Source organism: Numida meleagris, chromosome 6 (assembly GCF_002078875.1).
Source record: "Numida meleagris isolate 19003 breed g44 Domestic line chromosome 6, NumMel1.0, whole genome shotgun sequence".
Lineage (NCBI taxonomy): Eukaryota > Metazoa > Chordata > Aves > Galliformes > Numididae > Numida > Numida meleagris.
This window is the reverse complement of record NC_034414.1, coordinates 57,414,871-57,433,266: the sequence shown is the minus strand read 5'-3', so window position 1 is coordinate 57,433,266 and position 18,396 is coordinate 57,414,871. Positions and strand designations below refer to the sequence as shown.

General features: G+C 43.6%; 1 protein-coding gene across 2 annotated transcripts in view; it reads left to right on the top strand.

The window, feature by feature from the left end:
• PELI2 (pellino E3 ubiquitin protein ligase family member 2) overlaps positions 1–15,236 on the top strand; it is a 70,604-nt gene extending 55,368 nt beyond the window's left edge. For both annotated transcript variants that reach the window (XM_021401506.1, XM_021401507.1), the window contains 4 exons: positions 1,943–2,044; positions 6,187–6,384; positions 6,785–6,973; positions 9,296–15,236. In XM_021401506.1, coding sequence (XP_021257181.1) covers positions 1,943–2,044; positions 6,187–6,384; positions 6,785–6,973; positions 9,296–9,862 — 1,056 coding nt within the window. In that variant the 3' untranslated portion in view covers positions 9,863–15,236. The remainder of the gene's footprint in view (positions 1–1,942; positions 2,045–6,186; positions 6,385–6,784; positions 6,974–9,295) is intronic.

The window sequence follows — 18,396 nt, the reverse complement described above, 5'->3', positions numbered from 1 at the left end:
AGACCAGCTTGGGGCATGGGATCCCACTGTTTGCCTATTTGACAGCAAAGAGGAGACGCTCTTGCTGCATGCTTTGCTCCTGGCGGGTCTCAAAGTGGTGGTGACTTCATTTGCATTGCATCTCCAGATGCTGCGAGTCCTTGCAACACACTGTGCGTCAGCGTAATGGTTATTACCAAACAGACCGTCCATTTAACGCGAGACATCTAGAATCTGTTAGCGCACCGCCGATCACCAAACGTGTTTACCTCACTTTTCAGCGGTCGTTATCCCTGCTGGAACTAAAACAGGGGAACTAGACTCTATTGCTCGGAGTCACAGAACCTCTGAAGTGTGAAAAGCCTGCTTGCAGACAAACGATTGGGTGGGACTAGGTGAGGCCGTCTTGCCCAATCCTTTGCCTCCAGGTAGTAGCACCTAAGCCTAAAGCTGTAGCAGGTGACGAAGCTGCTGAGAGCTTTCAGCAGAGGCATGTTGTAAAGCAGTCTCTCATCTGTTGCCACAGATGCATGTTTGCAAAAAAAATAAAAAAAACACTGGCAGCATTATTATTAATGCACGCATCAATAATTTTGCTCTCCCTTACTAGGCTTTCAGTGCACGTGTCGATGTTTTTAGATACCTCTAACATTCAGTAATGCTTCTAATGATTTGTTCAGCACTTGTAGCATTAGGAACTTTAGGACTTCTGTGAGATGACAGATGAGCAGAATGCATCTGGTTGCTTTGCTTACCCACCCCAGCTGTGATCTTGTAGGTGAAGAGCCCCATAAGGGATCAAAGCTACTGAGAGAATGTCTTCTAGAAAATGAACCCCCTTCAGCAGGACTCTGGAGAAAGCTTTAATTTACTTATTAATTCAGTACTTAAGTATTCTGCAAGTGTTTTCTGAGTAGTAAATCATTACCTTTTTCCTAATTACGTGCCGTTATAGGGACTTTATATTTACGTGTGTTCCCTTGTTAGCCAATAAGCACCGTTTCTCAGTGGGGTTTCCACTGTCCTGAAGCTTTTTTTTAATGCATTTGCATTGTACACAGAGTGCAATTACACTTTGACATTGCATAATAAGGTATTAATCCGATGCTTGAGAACCAATCATTAGTGGCACAGAAATGTTGTGCGAGTCTCAGAGGTTCCGAAAAGATTGCTGTGTCCCACCCCTGCTTACTGTGACAACTGTGCTTTTATTTAGCTAGGAAATGGGTTTCTTACTGTTTGCTTTGTGGTTTGTGGGTGTTTTTCAGAGCTATGAGCGCTCCTGTGTTGGAGTGATGTCTCTGTTCTGGAAGTACTTGCTGGACTGGTACAGTTTTTCTGTACAGATGTAAACCCAGGAAGGCTTAACAAGAATTCAGATTTAGCCAAATGGAGCAAAGTAGCAGGAGGTGCCCTCTCGTAGACTTGTTTTAAATGCTGGAGTACTGCTTTGTCTTTGCTGCATTCATATCTGTAGAGATGAGTTTCGGCAGGGAATAAGAAATACTAGAATGAGGAAAAACATGTTGGAAGTGCGCACTCTTCCTCATGATTTATGTAAGTGCTAAGTCTACTCAACTGTAACGACACTCCTACCTCCAAAGTCCTGGCACTTTTAATGGGAAACCAATTAAATTGCTCACTTGCTTAAAAAGCAAAAGAAGTGGAGAACCCTAGAAGCCCAATCTTTGGGGCTAAGTTCCTCTGAAGCCTAGGAACTTGGTGTAATTTCTGAGTTAAAATCATGCGTTTGGAGTCTGAACCATGAAAATGGTAGGTGGGAGTACTTTAAAACTAAAAGCAGATGAGTGCAGCGTGTGATTTTCTATTAAAACAAAAAGTCCTGTATTTATTTACCAAGCATTGTATTAAAACTATGATAGTCAAAGATTTTTACATAGCAAAATGAATTTGGTTATGATATTTCTGTGGAAACTATATAATTTCTTTTTTAATTCAACAGGCTGTCAGCTGTAAAGGTCAGCACAGTATCTCTTACACTTTATCCAGAAATCAGACGGTTGTAGTGGAGTACACGCACGATAAAGATACAGACATGTTTCAGGTAAGTCTCTATGCAACTCAGTCCTTTTTATTTTTTGAAAGCAATGTAAGAAACCACAGTTCTGCTTTGTATTCTTCGGGGCATCTTGTCTGTTGAGTGGAATTTTTGTGGCCGAATGCAGTTGCCCTAATATGAGAGCCCTTTGAAATTTTGCATTGTCCGTTCTTCTCAGACCAGTGCCAGCATCTGTTAATATCTCTGTTGCCTCACTGCTGTCATTGTACTCTGCTTTTTCTGCAAGGGCACTAGTGATTGTACAAATAGTACCAGAAAGGAATGAGGCGTCCATTTGAATTCATGAATAAGCAAAAATCATGTACCCTCCTGCCCACTCCAGCTTCCAGTTCATCAAGTAACTGCATTAAGAAGTGGGTGAGAGTAGAACGTGGGGTGAGAAAGAAGGAATGGAACCTGTGCTGAGTTCCACTAAGCTAAGTACCTTAATATCCAGTGTGTTTTCACTTACCCACATATGGATATTTGTCTCCATCTAATATTCGGGTAACCTAAGCTAGCTATTATGTGATGCTTATTTCTGTACATGAGCATCAATTCAGTGGAAACTTCAAGCTTGGAGGAAAAAACAAAGATGCACAACCTTTTCCAATCTAGACTAATTGGGTCTGTCTTGCCAGTGACCTCTGTAATTAGAGCATCTTAGCATGGATTGTTATCCCTGCTCATTGAGTCTTTCAAATTCAGAAGGGTCAGCAACTGAGTGCTGTTGACAGAAGAGGAAATGGCTCTGTCAAGATGAAAAGGTTCTTTCCTCCTGGGGCTTCTGTTCTTTGCTCTGTGTAACGTTTTCCTGGTGTTTTTTTGGGAATGGTTTGGTCCGAAGAGAGACTGAAGAAACAGCGTTCTTCATGTGCTGCTGCGTGATTTAAAAAAAAAGATTGCTTGGGGGTGATCTGAAGAACTTTGGTAAAAGGAAATTATAACCCATGCTTTTGAGTTTCTGGTTGACGTTTATTTCTGCGTAGTGGCTTCTGTGCTTTGCGTAGCTCCAGTAAAGCTTTTCCACATTTCAGTAATTCTGAAAAGCCCGTTTGGAAAGCTGGAGTTTTTCTACTTCTTGTGTACACTAACGCAAATAAAAGAATTCTTCGTGCTAGTGAAGAGTAGCAGAACAGCTGCTTTTTTGGTTGTATTGTATAGATAGCTCTTCCCTCGGTTGTGTATTAATGTAGTGGTATCTGCAGCTTTTACTTTGGGGAAGGATGTCAGTAAAGAATTACCTGGAGGGATCAGCTGTCACGAATGAAATCTAGCATTCTGAAGTAAAGCCCTGCTCAACAGACAGCAGTCCAGGTGATGCTTGTCTAAGGCAGTAGGGCAAGGAAGCTAATTAAGGATACTTCAAACCTCAACCAGGATTTTAGCTTGGAGAGGAATTGTCTGCTTCAGCGTAGGACAGCCTAGCTAACATAGCTTCCTCTGGTGCCTGTTGGGATCCATTGATGCTCAGCAGAGCAGGAACTTGCACAGAGTGATGCAGTGAGACAGCTTGAACTGACCTAGAGACCTACTGCACCAGCTGGCACTGCAGTGCACTTCTCACTGCAGTTTGCAGGCCTGGATCAGCTCTCAGATGCCTAGTGGAATGTCACAAAAGCTCTCATTTCTGCTTCCCTACGCATTCACCTCTGAGACGCTGCCTGCGGTTCATGCCATTGTCGGTCGTACCTTTGTAGTTACGTGACTAGTTTGACCTGTTACAAGCCAACCCGTCCCATCTTATTAACAAAACGTATTGAGATGAGTCTTGTGTTTGTAGAGCGTCTCAGTCCTCCTGGTGCCCCCTTGGATGATGGCTCATGTGTCAGGGTCATGGTTTCTGTGTTGTTCAAATTTGTCTTCTCAGCGCAGCCATGATGTGCAGGCTGTCATGCTGTGGCTTGATCTCAGCTTTACCTTGAGCTCTGCATGCTGGTTCATGTTTCCTCTGCCTGTAGCCTCCTTCAGTGCGCTGCAAACATGGGCCTAAAGGGTCTGATAGCCATGTAGGGGGGAAATGGAATAGTCTGGTAGACTGTGACAATGTTGTGCTGCTCGAGGTATTCTCAGACAGCAGCTGAAGAGGCTTCAGTTACTTGGGCAAGCCACTAGGCTTTAATTATTCTCAATATTCAGGCTGTGGGTTGTCAGAGTAGCTGCTGGAGGGCTGTTTTACACTGCTCTGTCTCACACGGTGGCAAATTCATAGTTGTCTGTGTTGATCTGTAGGATAAAACTTTACTGCTGATCAATCCTTGCTTGAGTAGATAGTTCTGAGTTTGCTGTTTTCTTCTGGAGTTTGTTTTCCTGGCCTCTGTGGAGCAGTGGTAAGGATACAGAAGCTGGAAAGGGAAGTATAATGCAAGATGTAGGATTGTTTTAAGGCTCGGGGCCCCTCCTCAGGCCCCTGATTACGTGTACTATCTTAGGCTAATCATGCAATTTCTTGATACTTTCAGTAGTGACATTGAAATTTCCGTAGAATTTTCTGTATAACCTATTAGTTGAAAACTAGTTTATAACACTACGCACATACTCCAGCCCCATCCCCTGTGCATGCACACATTATTTGTTAGCCATGCAGATTACATTTACATTTATTTTTCTGTTGTATGTTTTTTCCTTTATGTAATTGCATAGTGAATTTTGAGCACAAATGCTACTGTGGAACTGTTGTATTAGTGACATCTAGATGAAGTATATTCATTTGGTTAAAAGGAAGGATGTGCTGACATTTCATTTTCTGTCTCTCAAAGGCAAGTTGTACCTTTTATCAGCTATATGTTGCAAAAAAAAAAGGTTTTTAAGAGTTGGTGCAATCTGTTGGTGATGCATCAAGTTGGAGTAGAAGCTGCTCCTTCAGGGTCTGTTTGGACAAGAGTGGATCAATTATAGCTGCTAGTACCACCATAAGGATCACAGTGTGCAGCCAGTAGCCTAAATATCTACAGGTCTATATAGGAAGCAGGTATATTGCATATGAATATTGTATTTCTCTTGCAGACAACATAAAATGCATGGTCTGCTTCTCCTTATAATCAGAGCAGTGTTCTACTGAGTCAGAGAATCTACAGCGGTTGCATTGTCTGCTGGCAGGTTGTCCGGGTTTGCCTTGTCTCAGGAGCGAGGGCTTTTTGATAGCACTTGGTTTGACTGACAGTAGTTACTAGCAGATTGATGGCCTGGCTCGTACACCTTTTAACAACAACCTATAGTGCAGACAACAGGAGCTGTCTGATGCATCAACCGCAAGATTCATAGTGTGCTGTTGGAAGTAGCTGGGAGAAATATGGCACTGTGCAGAGTCCTGAAGCGCAGCCTTACTTTGTTGCTCAAAATTTACTTTAAATCTCAGCTTCTTAAAAATGCAAAATCTTGGGATATGTGTTTTCATGCTTATATCTGGATGTATTTGGATTTCATGTTGACAGATGAGTAAAGTAGGAGGAAGACTAAGCACGAACGCTTGCATCTTTTACAAGAAAATAAGCCAGGGTTTTCTAATTGCATCTTAAAAGCTTTGAGTGATCTGTTGGAGAGACTGCGACAGGCAGGAGCTTGTTAAGAACATCAATTTCATGTTCATTATTGATTACCCTTTGAGAGACTTTGCATGCAGATTAGAGTCAAAAGTTATGAATCAGCTTCCTGCTGCTGGTCAGTGCTGGCTCTTAGCAGGAGCTACGCTGGGTGGGAAATAGGAGCCTGTTGGTGGTAATATTGTAGAAGGAAGGAAAACAGCTTTATAGTTTATTAGATTGAACCTGTCAAGTTTCATAAATCAGAATTTCGTATATTAAGTGTTTTTCTAAACTCTATCTGTTGGGTATTCTGGCAATCACATTACTTCCACTGAAAAATTGAAGTGCAAACTTTTGATTAGGTCTCTGTTAGTATTGCCTTGGTGGTTTTTCTGTGAGAAGCTCATCATATTTTTTTCTACTTCAAGCTGTGATACAGAGGAAGGAATGGGATGTGTTCCTTGAGACATGACTTACAGCTTGCATTTGAGAGTAACACTGCAAAGCAGAGCTGCAAGTAGAACAGGAGCACGGGAAAGATCCTGCACTGTTCCTGTCGTTCATTAATGCGTGATGTTCCTGTGATTCTTCCTAATTATATAACCATCTTATTTCAATTTGCAGGTTGGGAGGTCAACAGAAAGCCCCATAGACTTTGTAGTAACAGATACTATTTCTGGGAGTCAAAACAATGACGAAACTCAGATTACACAAAGCACCATATCCCGCTTCGCATGCAGGATTGTTTGCGACAGGAGCCCACCGTATACAGCAAGGATTTTTGCAGCTGGATTTGACTCTTCTAAAAACATATTTCTCGGCGTAAGTACTACTACTAATTATGTTATATGTGAGCAAACTCAATTTTTGGCCTCTTTCATTTTCAAGCCCCCAGTTTCTCTTGTTATTAGTTAGTAACTTATCCTGTCATTAGACTTTTATTACTGCAGTGTACCAGCCACAGTATTAAGCAGTAACTGTAGTTTTATGTGCCAGTTTTATTACCAGCATGGACTCTTGGTGATAATTGTCTTTACTGATGAAGTTTACTTCAGTGGCTGTTAAGAGTTTTTCTCTGGGTTTGCCTGTTACGTTCTTGATGCTCACTGGGAGTGAGATGCTGTTGTGGCTTTGGGTGCTGAAGACTGAGGAATTCATCTGGAAATGTCAATCTGTAAGTTTACAGATAAACTTTCTTTCTGGGGGTGGTTGTCGCATGCAGGAAAAAGCAGCAAAATGGAAAAATCCTGATGGCCACATGGATGGGTTAACAACAAATGGGGTGTTGGTCATGCATCCGAAAGGAGGGTTCACTGAGGAGTCGAAGCCTGGAGTTTGGCGGGAGATCTCTGTCTGTGGGGATGTATACACTCTCCGGGAGACCAGATCTGCTCAGCAAAGAGGGAAACTGGTAAGTGGAAAGCAGCTGGTGATTAAAACAGAACAAGGGTAGAGAGTACCCGTATCATTGAAGTACATGTGTGCTGCAGTACGTTCTTGTTGCTGTTCTGTTTCTACTTGCACGGAATTCTCTTTGGTTTTCTGCTAATGTCATTTCTTTCCACCTGAAACAGCACTGAGTGTAAATGCTAAACAAACTTTGCTCTTGAATTTTCACCTGTTAAGTGTCCTTCTGAGGCACGGGAAGATCTGGAAGTTTGTACTGCGGAAGACAGCTCCCCATGCACTTAAAACCTTGAAAGAGTCTGCTTGTATGCAAAACGAGTTTGAATAGAGCAGCTTCTGTTTGATTTACCTGCTATTGGGAAGATGAAAGGAGCCCTGCTAAGTATATTCCTGTATTCTCCTATGGAGCAGGGTAGCTTTGCCTTTACCAACAGTGGAAGGCTTCAGCTGCCAACTTGTGCCATATGTAACCATGGCAGAGGTGCCCATAAAACCAAACGTCCACTTCTTCACACAAGGTGAGGTTCTGCAGCACTCTTGTTCTTTCCTCTTCAAGGTCTGGAGAGTCTGGGAAGGAGAATGCTGCCATCAGACTTCCATTGCTTACCTTGTGCCCTTTGTACATGGTTAGCAAAATACCTTGTTAGCGCTCCTGGAGACAGGCAGTACCAAAACAAACTCCTTTTCCTGCATCTAAAATGATTTGAATTCTCATTTCAATAAAATTACATGGCACGCTGGTATTGATGTGATCAGTATTCGTTGATTTGGTTCATAAAACCAAATGCAGCGTATAATGAATTGAACACATTGCATATGAGAGCTTTTTTCTTTCCTGTTTGGGAAGGCATTATCTGAAGTGCATTAAATACAGGATTCTGTATTTGAACCACTGAGTTTTCTGTATTTTATTTTTTCCTGCTGGTAGTACTTTGTGACGGTGACTTTTTATCTGTAGTCTGTATTGTGCCATCTAGGTGTTTTGTGCAAGGATGATCCACAGTTAATCTGAATTTAAACTGGATTAAAATGTGAATGCCAAATTGGTTGTCATTCATGGAATTCTTAGGCCAGCGTGATGACTTCATGTGACCTACTTAATGTTCAGGGTATTTATTTTCTTAGTAGCATTTTCTACTCATTTTCAATGTGTAAACCTAGGCAGTAGGTATGCTGTCTCTCTTAGTTTCATTTAATATATATTCTTCGTAACTAAACTGGGAGCAATGGCCTATATACTTTTGAAATTAAAATAAATCAGAATATTTCACTGAAATACAAGGTGCTTAGCATAATCCCTTGAAAATGTATCATTACCTGCTTTTATTCAGATAAGAGAACCCCTTAGGCGGTGCTCATTGGGCCGTATTTACATGGAACACCTCATTGAATAGAGGGCTAACTAATCTGGAGGCTGGGGGTGATTCACTGCTCAGAAGCTGAGGCTGTGTGGCTTTGGTTGCAGAACTTGTGAAATGTGACTTGTAATTCACTCTAATGATGTCTTTGAATGTACCTGTGCATGCAGCTGGTATTGCATTTGTCATTTATTCATAATGTATTTGCAGAGGAGCATTTCGCTGTTAATAAGGTATGCTGTGGGAGTTCGTGCTACTGCAAAATGCTTTGCTCTTACCACAAGCCAAAAAATGGTATTTGAGTAGCAGGACAGTACTGGGTAGTAGCTATTTCTGGTCCAAAGAGGATCTTATGTGTGAGCAACCCTCTGCCAGTCCACATGGGCAAGGAGTTACAGGGGAGCTAGCTGGCTGCCCTGCTGAGACAGCCCTGAGGGAATGGCAGGTTTCCTCTTCAATCTGTGATGACTTACCAAAAACATAAAAAGCATACAGACAGTCAGTACCAGACAAAAAAAAAAACGCTGTGCTCAGAGGTGAGAGTGTTTATAGAATCACAGAGTGGTGTGGACTGGAGGAGACCTTGAAGACCATCTGGTTCCAGCCCCTGCCATGGGAAGGGGCACCTTATCAAGAAGTTAGTATAATGTGATACCTTCACAAAGAATTACAGGAATTACTGCATGGTAACTAGTATTCCCATAGCATGTAATAGTTGGAAATTTAAGATCTCATCTGCAAGTGTAGAATAAAGATGACCTGTGCTTACTGTTACCTTAAATACAGGGAAAGAGATGAGAGATGAATTTAGACAAATGGAGGACCATAACAAAATAACAAGACACAATGATTTAGCATGCTGGGGAAAGTAACTACTTCTTGAGAGAGAGGGCGTATCTACAGACAGAGTTGGTTCTGTATAAGTGGTATCTCAGACCTGACCGCTTATCTTTGTGTTCCACCACTAGGTAGAAAACGAGACCAACGTCCTCCAAGATGGCTCCCTCATTGACCTGTGTGGAGCCACCCTTCTGTGGAGAACAGCAGACGGACTGTTTCACACTCCGACTCAGAAACACATTGAAGCTCTGCGGCAGGAGATCAACGCTGCTAGGCCGCAGTGCCCCGTCGGGTTAAACACTTTAGCGTTTCCCAGTATCAACCGTAAAGATGTGGTGGAAGAGAAGCAGCCCTGGGCCTACCTCAGCTGCGGTCATGTTCACGGCTATCACAACTGGGGACATCGCAGTGACACAGAAGCTAACGAGCGGGAATGTCCGATGTGCAGAACCATTGGCCCCTATGTGCCTCTTTGGCTCGGTTGCGAAGCAGGCTTTTACGTGGATGCTGGTCCTCCAACTCACGCTTTCACCCCTTGTGGACACGTGTGCTCTGAGAAATCTGCGAAATACTGGTCCCAAATCCCTCTGCCTCACGGTACTCATGCATTTCATGCTGCCTGCCCTTTTTGTGCAACACAACTGTCCGGGGAACACAACTGCGTCAAGCTTATTTTTCAGGGCCCAATTGACTGATATCACTTTGCGATGACCACGATAACATTTTGTTTAACAACTTACTGTGAAAAAATTTTGCCACTAACTCTAGATTTTACCTTTTTTTATAACGTTATTAATAGGGTGGTAGGGTGGGGATGGGGAGCTGACAAGGAAGTGGTGAGGAACTGTGGTGGAACGGGATACATTGATACCTGGAACTCGACAGATATCAGTGGGGTTGCATGCTCAAAAGCAGCATATTCACAAAGTCGTCTTGGTCAAATCGTAGTATATTTGTAATCTTTTTATTAGTACCCTGGACCAGAAAAAGATGTCTTAATGATTTTTTTAAGCTGAGATTTTTCTAATGGAAAGGTTTTTCTTCTAAACTTTGACAAGCCTTTAAATCCTATTTTTCAAACCTAGAAGGAACATACAGAATGTAACTGTCTTTAATTTGCAGTATAATTTAACTTGAATAGTTTCTCAAGGAGCTAAAACAGAATGTGTGGACAGCCATAGGTGAATGTTCACTAGAGATAATTGGATATGTAAGAGAAAAATTAGCTGCCTAAATTGTAGAGTATAAATGTAATTAAAATACCTATTACGGTATAACACAGCTGGCCAACAAGGCATCAAGGATTACTTGAAACTGAGGAAATCCTGTTTGCATTGATTTCTTTTCAGTGTAATAGATGTCCACTATTCATGATGTGTAGTATATGGCTGGTTTTTGTTTTGCTTTTTCTTCCCCGTTTAACTTGCATATGGCGAAACCTCTTTTTTACGTATGTAGATCTGGTTTTAAGCCAGTGTTCTGTATATGTGTAGTCTGATCTGTTTATTTCTGCTTAGCTTAGCTTGCCCTAACTGCGCCACGCGTGCCCAGAGCCATTGGGTTGAGATGTAGCAAGCCTTGAAAAATTGAATTTAAGTAAGGGGTGTAGTGCTACAGCAAAACAGAAGGTTCAGGTGCAATTTATACAGAACGTATTTACGTAGACCTGCGTTCAGGAAAGCACTTACTTGATATATGAGTATAATCCCATGGATGGGACTTAAGAATCGAAGTGCTCCAATGGATTGTGGTTATCTGCTGTTACGGTTTGAAATTTAAAAAAAAAACAAACAATTAAAAATAAGTTATGTAAGCTCACTTAGTAGCCAGAATGCTGTGAGGAGAACATCCTTTCTCATTCAGCTGAGTATTTTTGTTCAGTTCTCAACACGCTGCCATCTGTCACCCTTATATGCAGATTGAGATGTGTTTGTATCGTTTTTTTTTAAATGTTTGCAAATCAAACAGCATTCAAATGTAATCAAATACATGTATCGGGGTGGTACATCTGAAGTGCATCACTTGAAATTCCTGACTTTTTAAGGGAGCTGATAAATATTTACTACGGAGATAATTAAATCAGAATTTCATAGGAGATGTACCCTGCCCACTGTTAGCATCACTTCATACAGAATGAGAGCTCTGATTTGGTTTTTACCTTTTGCTTTCTGTACTCTTGGTATCTGAGGTATCAATCTATCCAGTCTAAAAAGAAAAAATGGGAGAAAGTTGCAACATCTCCAGATGAAATTGATCATTCAAACTCAGTTCTGTTTAATCAACTGTAGCTTTTTGCTATATTTGCGCCCTTTGTATAAATAGATAATTTATATGATTTTAATATATTCTGTATATATACTTGAATTGGCCTGTTCATATTTTGGTTGTAAAATTATTTTATAGTTAACCTTATAAACATTTAACATGTCCCTTGCCGGCGGTGGTGGGACATGCTTTGTCTGCTGCTGGTTTTAGTGTAATTTTGCTGTATAAATGTTCAGCATTTTAATAATTTGAAAATAGCTTTACTTTTCTTTTTACTGCTTTTTGCTGTTCTTTTAAAAAAAAACCACAAGTTTTGTTGTGTAGCATTTCTCTAAAAATCGGACTGCACGGTTTTGTCCCACTCAGTGATTGGAAATAGGTCGAATCTCGTTAACAGAAAACGATGTGCTTCTTCCTAGTGCCTTCTCAATGAGATCCTCTTGTGATTCCGTGTGCTCAGTCCTTACTCCCACAAGACAACCTTGTGGCTGATCTTCATCAAGAGTGGCGATCCAACCAGATGGGGAAGAAATGCCTTTGGCCTTCAGTTCCTCCTCCTGGTTTCTGTCGTAAATGTGAAGGTGCCTCTTCCCTGTTTATATTCAGTACGAGTTCCTCAGGTTCCATATGCATACTGCAGCGTTGTTTCTGTTTAGCATATACCTCATCTGTGAGAGGCGGTCTCACCTCCACCTCCTTCCTACTGGACTCGGGAAATACTTAAATTTGTTTCTCACAAGAGTTGCCATGAAAGCACACTTTCAGGAAATGCTGACGGTTGAATTATGGCTGTGAGCTGGGGGGCAGAAGTCTTGGGTTCCATGTACAACAGCTTCACCAGCCCGGGGTGGCAGCTGCTTTTTCTTGAGCTTTAGCTGATCAGGACACGCATGCATGGTCTCAGTTTGAGCCTAAATGGATGTGAAGCACAGGTTCCAAGGCACCTCCATCATCGTCCTTCCCTTGCTTCCTTCTCTGTTGCAGATTAATTGCTGCTTCAGGGCTTTGTATAGCTGCACCCTGTGCAAAGTGGATGCACAGAGATAAAGGAGCATGTGTTGGAAGTGCCAGCACACTGTCTGCTCGCGGTGTTTGGCTGGTGTGCAGTGAAAGGCAGGTTAATGGTTCGTATCTGAGGGAACTGTCCTTTGAAAGACTGTTTTAAGCAGAATTTCTTTGCTTTCAATCTGATGAAAATACTATAAGAGGGAACACTTCTATCTGGGAAATAAAATTCCACAGTCCCCGTATGTAAATCCAGGTACTTTGCCATTAACCAGTATTCAGAGCTAGGGTGAGTCCCACAGAGCTGGGTTTTCTGGGAAGGCAGAGGAGCTGGTAGCGTTTCTTTCCTCACACACCAGTGCCATGCGTGCTGCTCTGATTAAATGAGGGACTGCTCAGTTGCTTATCCCATTTCTCCTTCCCTTGCCTCAGTAACCTTCCCATCCTGCTAACTCAGTTGGAAGCAGTAGTTTCTGGATAAGTAAGACTGATTCTGTTTGGAGAATCTTGAGAACCACGCTCAAGCTTTGTTTGGAAAGCTTATTTCATGATTTCAGTGTTGAGTTTCTTACATACCATTTCAAGTACTGGCAGCATATTCTGTAAAGTTGTTTTTAACCTGTTAGCTGTTGATTCGATTGGAATGCTTCAAAAACAGCTTTGACTGCATAACTTAAAGTTGAAAGTATTTTTCTAGTCTGATCTTTAAAACAGAAAAAGTCTGTCATATCCATGCATGCTGGAGCTGTAACACTTCTCTTTTTCCTGGCAGCTTCTTGGTAGAGTGCTGAAGTCTCAATAGGCAGCTCAGTAGTGAGTGGTGTTCTTTTTTGAACCGTGGTCCAGCTTGTACAAAAGAGTTAGCATGATACTGCATTTTAATCGAGATTGTTTTTCAAGTGTGGTCACTTTGTGCCTCTGGTACAGTAGTAGTACTGTACTGGCATAGCAATTAAAGGAGGATTGTGTTTCTTGGGGAGGATGGGAATGGGACTCAAAGGAGACGAAAGCTGCTGTCGGACTGCTTCCATCTGCTGCTGTGCCAGGAGCTGTGACTGTAACTGCTCTGCTTTCAGACCTGGTTCATGCTCCAAAAAGCAGTCTCTTTTGCTAGGAAGTCCCACGATGGCTTGGGAAGGCTGTGGTCCTCCCAGGAAAATGCTGGATGTGAACGTGGCAGTGCCTGGAATTGAAGGATTCTGCTTCAGAGCCTGAGCAGGGAGTAGAGATGCTGGGCTGAGCAGCTGAGAGTCCCAGGGAGAACTGACCAGGATTTACTCTTAACTCTGTGTACCTCCAAAAATAAGCTCTTGGTTTGAACTGTGACAGCTCTCCCCTTGGTGCTCACTGACTTTTCTGCTGTCTGTTTTATATCTTGAAGCAGGAGCTTCTCCCAGACTGTCCTGTTCCTGCGCGTCTACTTCATTTTCCTGGCCCTCGTTACAACTGGTGGTCATTTAAAAGCATTTCTAACATGCTTGGAAAACTGACCTGGCTTGACTCAGTGAGCTGCAAATACCGCTTTGAAATGAGCTGCGCTTGTCCCTTTTTTGTCAAGGATGGTTGTGCAGTGGGTGGCAAGTCGTGTTCCCCCCATGGTTGTTGCTAACTTTCTGCACTGGCTGTGGATGGGTGGCTCCCACAGAATGGACACTGACCCAGGGAGGTGTGAAGCAGAGGGCAGTCCTGTGTTGGAGCTGAGTAAATGTGGGCAGCCCAACTTCTGGAGTATTCTGACCAAGGATTCATCCTTCCTACTTCTTTACTCAGTTTTCAGCCTCTTGTGAGTTCCTGGTTCCTTTTCCTTCTCTACTAACCTGCGTAGCTGCAGGTAAATCAGTAAATGGAGCTTGAAAAGAAGGCAAGGAAGAGAACCTAGATGCCTCCAGGCTTGCTTCTTTTCAAAGAAAACAAAGTGCAGTTACAAACATCTTTCAGAGATTCTTCTCAGTGTTTTTATTTCATGAGCACTCTTCACTAGTCTTCACGCTCGGCATTGTGAATTGAAAGGGCAAGCTCGGATGGTTGGGGCAGATTTGGGGGGCAGGGCGTAGTTGCTAGGCTGAGAAGTTGCAGCGTGCTGACTAGGCCCCACTGACTGCAGCAGGGCCCTTTGCTGTTGAAGCCCCTTCTGTTTCCATCACGGTGCTTGGGGATGGGTGTTGTTTTTCTCTAGGGCCAAACATGTGGTGAGGAGCCCCTGGAAGCTCCCTCTCCGTGTCACACAGCCACAGGGACAGCCTCAGCCACGCATGGAGAAGTTACATTCACCTTCCAGCAGCGTTAGCAGCTCTTCTGGGTGTGTTTGTAAAAACTGGTCTTTTCGACACTGTGTGAAATGAACTGAAATGATTTCTTTGCCGTTGTACCCATGGAAGTACAAGCCATTTTACAGGGGGGGGGAGGGGAGAACCTTCAAAATAAGGAGTAAAAAAAAAAAATTAAAATGTTATCTCTGTATTCTCATCGCCTCCTTCAGTTTTTTTTTTCCCCCTGCTGACTGGTTGTCAGAGCTTGACTTGGATTTGCAAAACCATATGAAGAACTTTAACAAGAAAGCGTTGAAAATACTACCGCTTCTCCTGCTCTTTCATCCCCTTTCCTCTATTCCTCAGCAAACAAAACCCTGCACCTCTGAGGATTCTTAAGCATCCAAGGTACAGAGCGTATTCAGGTGTGAGTGCCCTGAAATTTCAGTTATTCCTGTCCCTGATTTTTTAAATTGAGCTGTTTGTTTTCGATGCCAGCTGCCTTCTCGCGGTGTTCACGTAATGGCAAAATAAAAGCAATTTCCAGGAATAATGTGCTTTGTGACTCCGGAAATTCATGTCCATGATGGTTATCGGGTGTTTCGTTGACATTTGTGTGTCTGTCCCCCTTTCTGTATGCGGTCGCTGTGAATTCACAAGCTTCATTATTATTTTTTTTTTAAGTGAGCTAAAATGAACGGTCTGCTTCGTTTTTAGTAAGTAGGAAAAAACGCTGGCATGAGCATCATAAAAGGAGAATAAGGATTTCGGCAGCTTTCTCTACGTGTGACCTGCCAGTTGGCTATCAGGCTTCCTTGTAAATGGAAGCGTTATGCGCTTCCCTGGGAAGATGCTCTTGGGTGAATGGGAGAGAAAAAGCTTTGGGATATTGGTGTACACTTAGTGAGAGGTTTGCAGAGCACCTGTGATGTCTTCCCTTTCTTTCCCTTTCAAGGTATCGCTGCACGGATGCATATTTTTAGGAGGAACTCAAGAAATCTCTTTCATGTAAAAGCAAGGCAGACAGAAGTTTGACAGAGATGTCGGAGCTGTCTGAGCCTGATTCATCTTTATTCTTTTAACACTTTAACTTTGAGATCTCATGTCTGAATGCAGGCTCGGGATGAGGAAATACTGAGCAGCAGAAAAGAGCTCTGTGCCTGTGTGCTCCAGGAACTTGCTGCTCTGCTCCTGCTCTCCTGTGCATGTCGGCGTTTTTGGTAGATTCTGCAAACCGACATCCCTCCTCCATCCATGTTTCTGAGCAGAAGTTTGGGGAACATCTTGTTCTGCAACAGCCCTTGGCATTTTTAACTTTGTTTCGAATGACCAAATGAATTAAAGTACTGAGAACATCTCAGTGCTCTTCCTAGAGCCCTCCAGATCTTCACATAAATGGTTCTGCTATGGCTCTGCTTCTGGGAGGTGCGTGCCAGCCAACACCAGAGGTTTCCTCAAAAGCCCAGAGTTTTTTCCAAGTGGTTCATAGAATCACCAAATCACCGAGGTTGGAAAAGACCTCCAACATCATCCAGTCCAACCATCCACCTACCACCACTACCCCACTAAACCATGTCCCTTAGTGCAACATCTCAATGTTTCTTGAACACCTCCAGGTGTTTCTTGGATTTGAAGTAAGAAAATCTCTTAATGCACAGAGAAGCTGGTGGACACCTGAATTTGGCTCATGGGTTTCTGTTGGGTCCCCACTCAATTTTTCCTGCTGCCTTCTTCCTCTTGCCTGCCTATTGCTGTCGGGCTATGCATGCTGAGCTGCCTCCTGTGAGCTGGCCAGAGTCCCTGCGTGGTGAAAACCCAAAGTATATGCTCTACCTCTTTCTGGTGAGGTGCTGGTTTCCCAAAAACCAATCTCTGTGCTGTGTTGGAGGCTGTATGGAAACACAAGGCTGTGGCTGAGCACTGGGGGATGCTGCTAATGGTGGGAATGGGGACGATGGATAGTTGATGGCTGAGTATGGAGGACTTGTGTTGGTGGCTAGTGGGGTAACAGGTCCTGAATGATACATGCCTTGTTCTTCGGTCAAGTCTGGCTCTGTTTTTCAATCACCCTCTCCCATTACCAGCTGCAAGACTTCCTGTTCTTAGAACCATAGGCTGGTTGGGGTTGGAAGGGACCTTAAGTCCCAACTTGTGCCAGCCCCTGGTATAGACAGGGACACCTCCCACCAGCTCAAACTGCCCTCAGCAGAGGTTTGGGGACTGATTTCCACCCCACTGTCCCGTTAAGAAGGAGGGCACGTTTGTTTAATGCTTATTTCCTGCGTAACCACCCCATGGAACCAGTTGCTTTTGCATTTCTTTGTTCTTTGTTGGCTGAATCCTGCTCCAATTCAGGTGACTTTCTGCCCAGAGCAGATGAGGACAGCCCCTTGCTGGGTCTTGTCCTGCACCCACACCAAGAAAACCTTCCCACATTCATGGGTCCCTGTTCACTGCAGGGGAATGGGAGCAGGTGGCCTTGGAGGGTGCCATCCAACTCAACGTGTTCCATGACTGTGATGAAGAACCAAAGCCCAGCACAGCTGAGTGAGGTCCCAGGGTGCTGCGAGGGGCTGTGTGAGCAAGGAAATACTTTGCAGTAGTAAATAAAGCAATTATCTGTTTTTCCAGATGCATTTAGGGCCGGGAGGCCGAGAGGAAATTCCTAACTGACTGCCTGTCTGTGGGATAATGCTGTTTCCATAGGCCTCCCTGCCAAGAATCACTTAATTATGAGTAATTAAAAAAAATAAAAATAATAAAAAGGGGGCCTTTGCTTTGGCTTAAAAATGCTGAGACAGTTGGAGACTGGAAAATGGAATCATGGGATGGAGTAAACAGAAGACAGCGATGAGCTGTGTGGGTGGGATCCCGCGAGCACCGGGTGCTGCAGTTATGGGATGCAGACATGGGATGCCTCCCTCTTTCTTCCCCCTGGCAGCGAACTCTCTGAGTTCTGCAGGGATTTGGGGTCGGACCGAGTGTGCTGGCTCTGCACTGTGTGGAAACATGCAGCATTCCCACAAGGCACGCTGGGATGGGGTGTGCTCCTCGGATGAGGTGCAAAGCCTGAGCCCTGGGGCTCTGTGCTCAACATTTGCTGGGATTCCTTGAAGATGCCTTTAATTTTCCCTTTCGCTCCCAGGGATTTTGGTGTGGGCTTTCTGAAAGCCTGCCCTTAAAGCTGCAAAGTGATGTTAACATGGAATGTTGTTGCTGGGGTTGAGCAAAGCCTTACATTTCACAATCCGATAGAAAATGGGGGGTCCAGCTGGGAGATCTCTGCCCTGTGGATACAACAGCTGACAGAAAAAGCACTTACAGTTTGGAAAGCTTGTTTGAAAACGCCTTTTGCATAGAACCACAGCATCATTACAGAATCTCTAAGGTTGAGATTCTGTAATGACCTCCATGATAATGACCTCCCTCAAAGACCTCCAAGATCCCCAACCCCAGCCCACCCCACCGTGCCCACTCCCCACGTCCCTTAGTGCCACATCCCCATGGCTCTGGAACACCCCCAGGGACAGTGCCACCCCCACTCCCTGGGCAGCCTGTGCCAGTGCATCACTGCTCTTTCAGGGAAGCATTTCTTCCCAGTACCCAACCATTATCCCTTTAGGATGGCTGGGAATAACAGTTCAACCAGCGCTCCCTTGCTGTCAAAGTCATTTTAAGCCTTTTGCAGGAACAAAAGCCTGTAGGTTTTG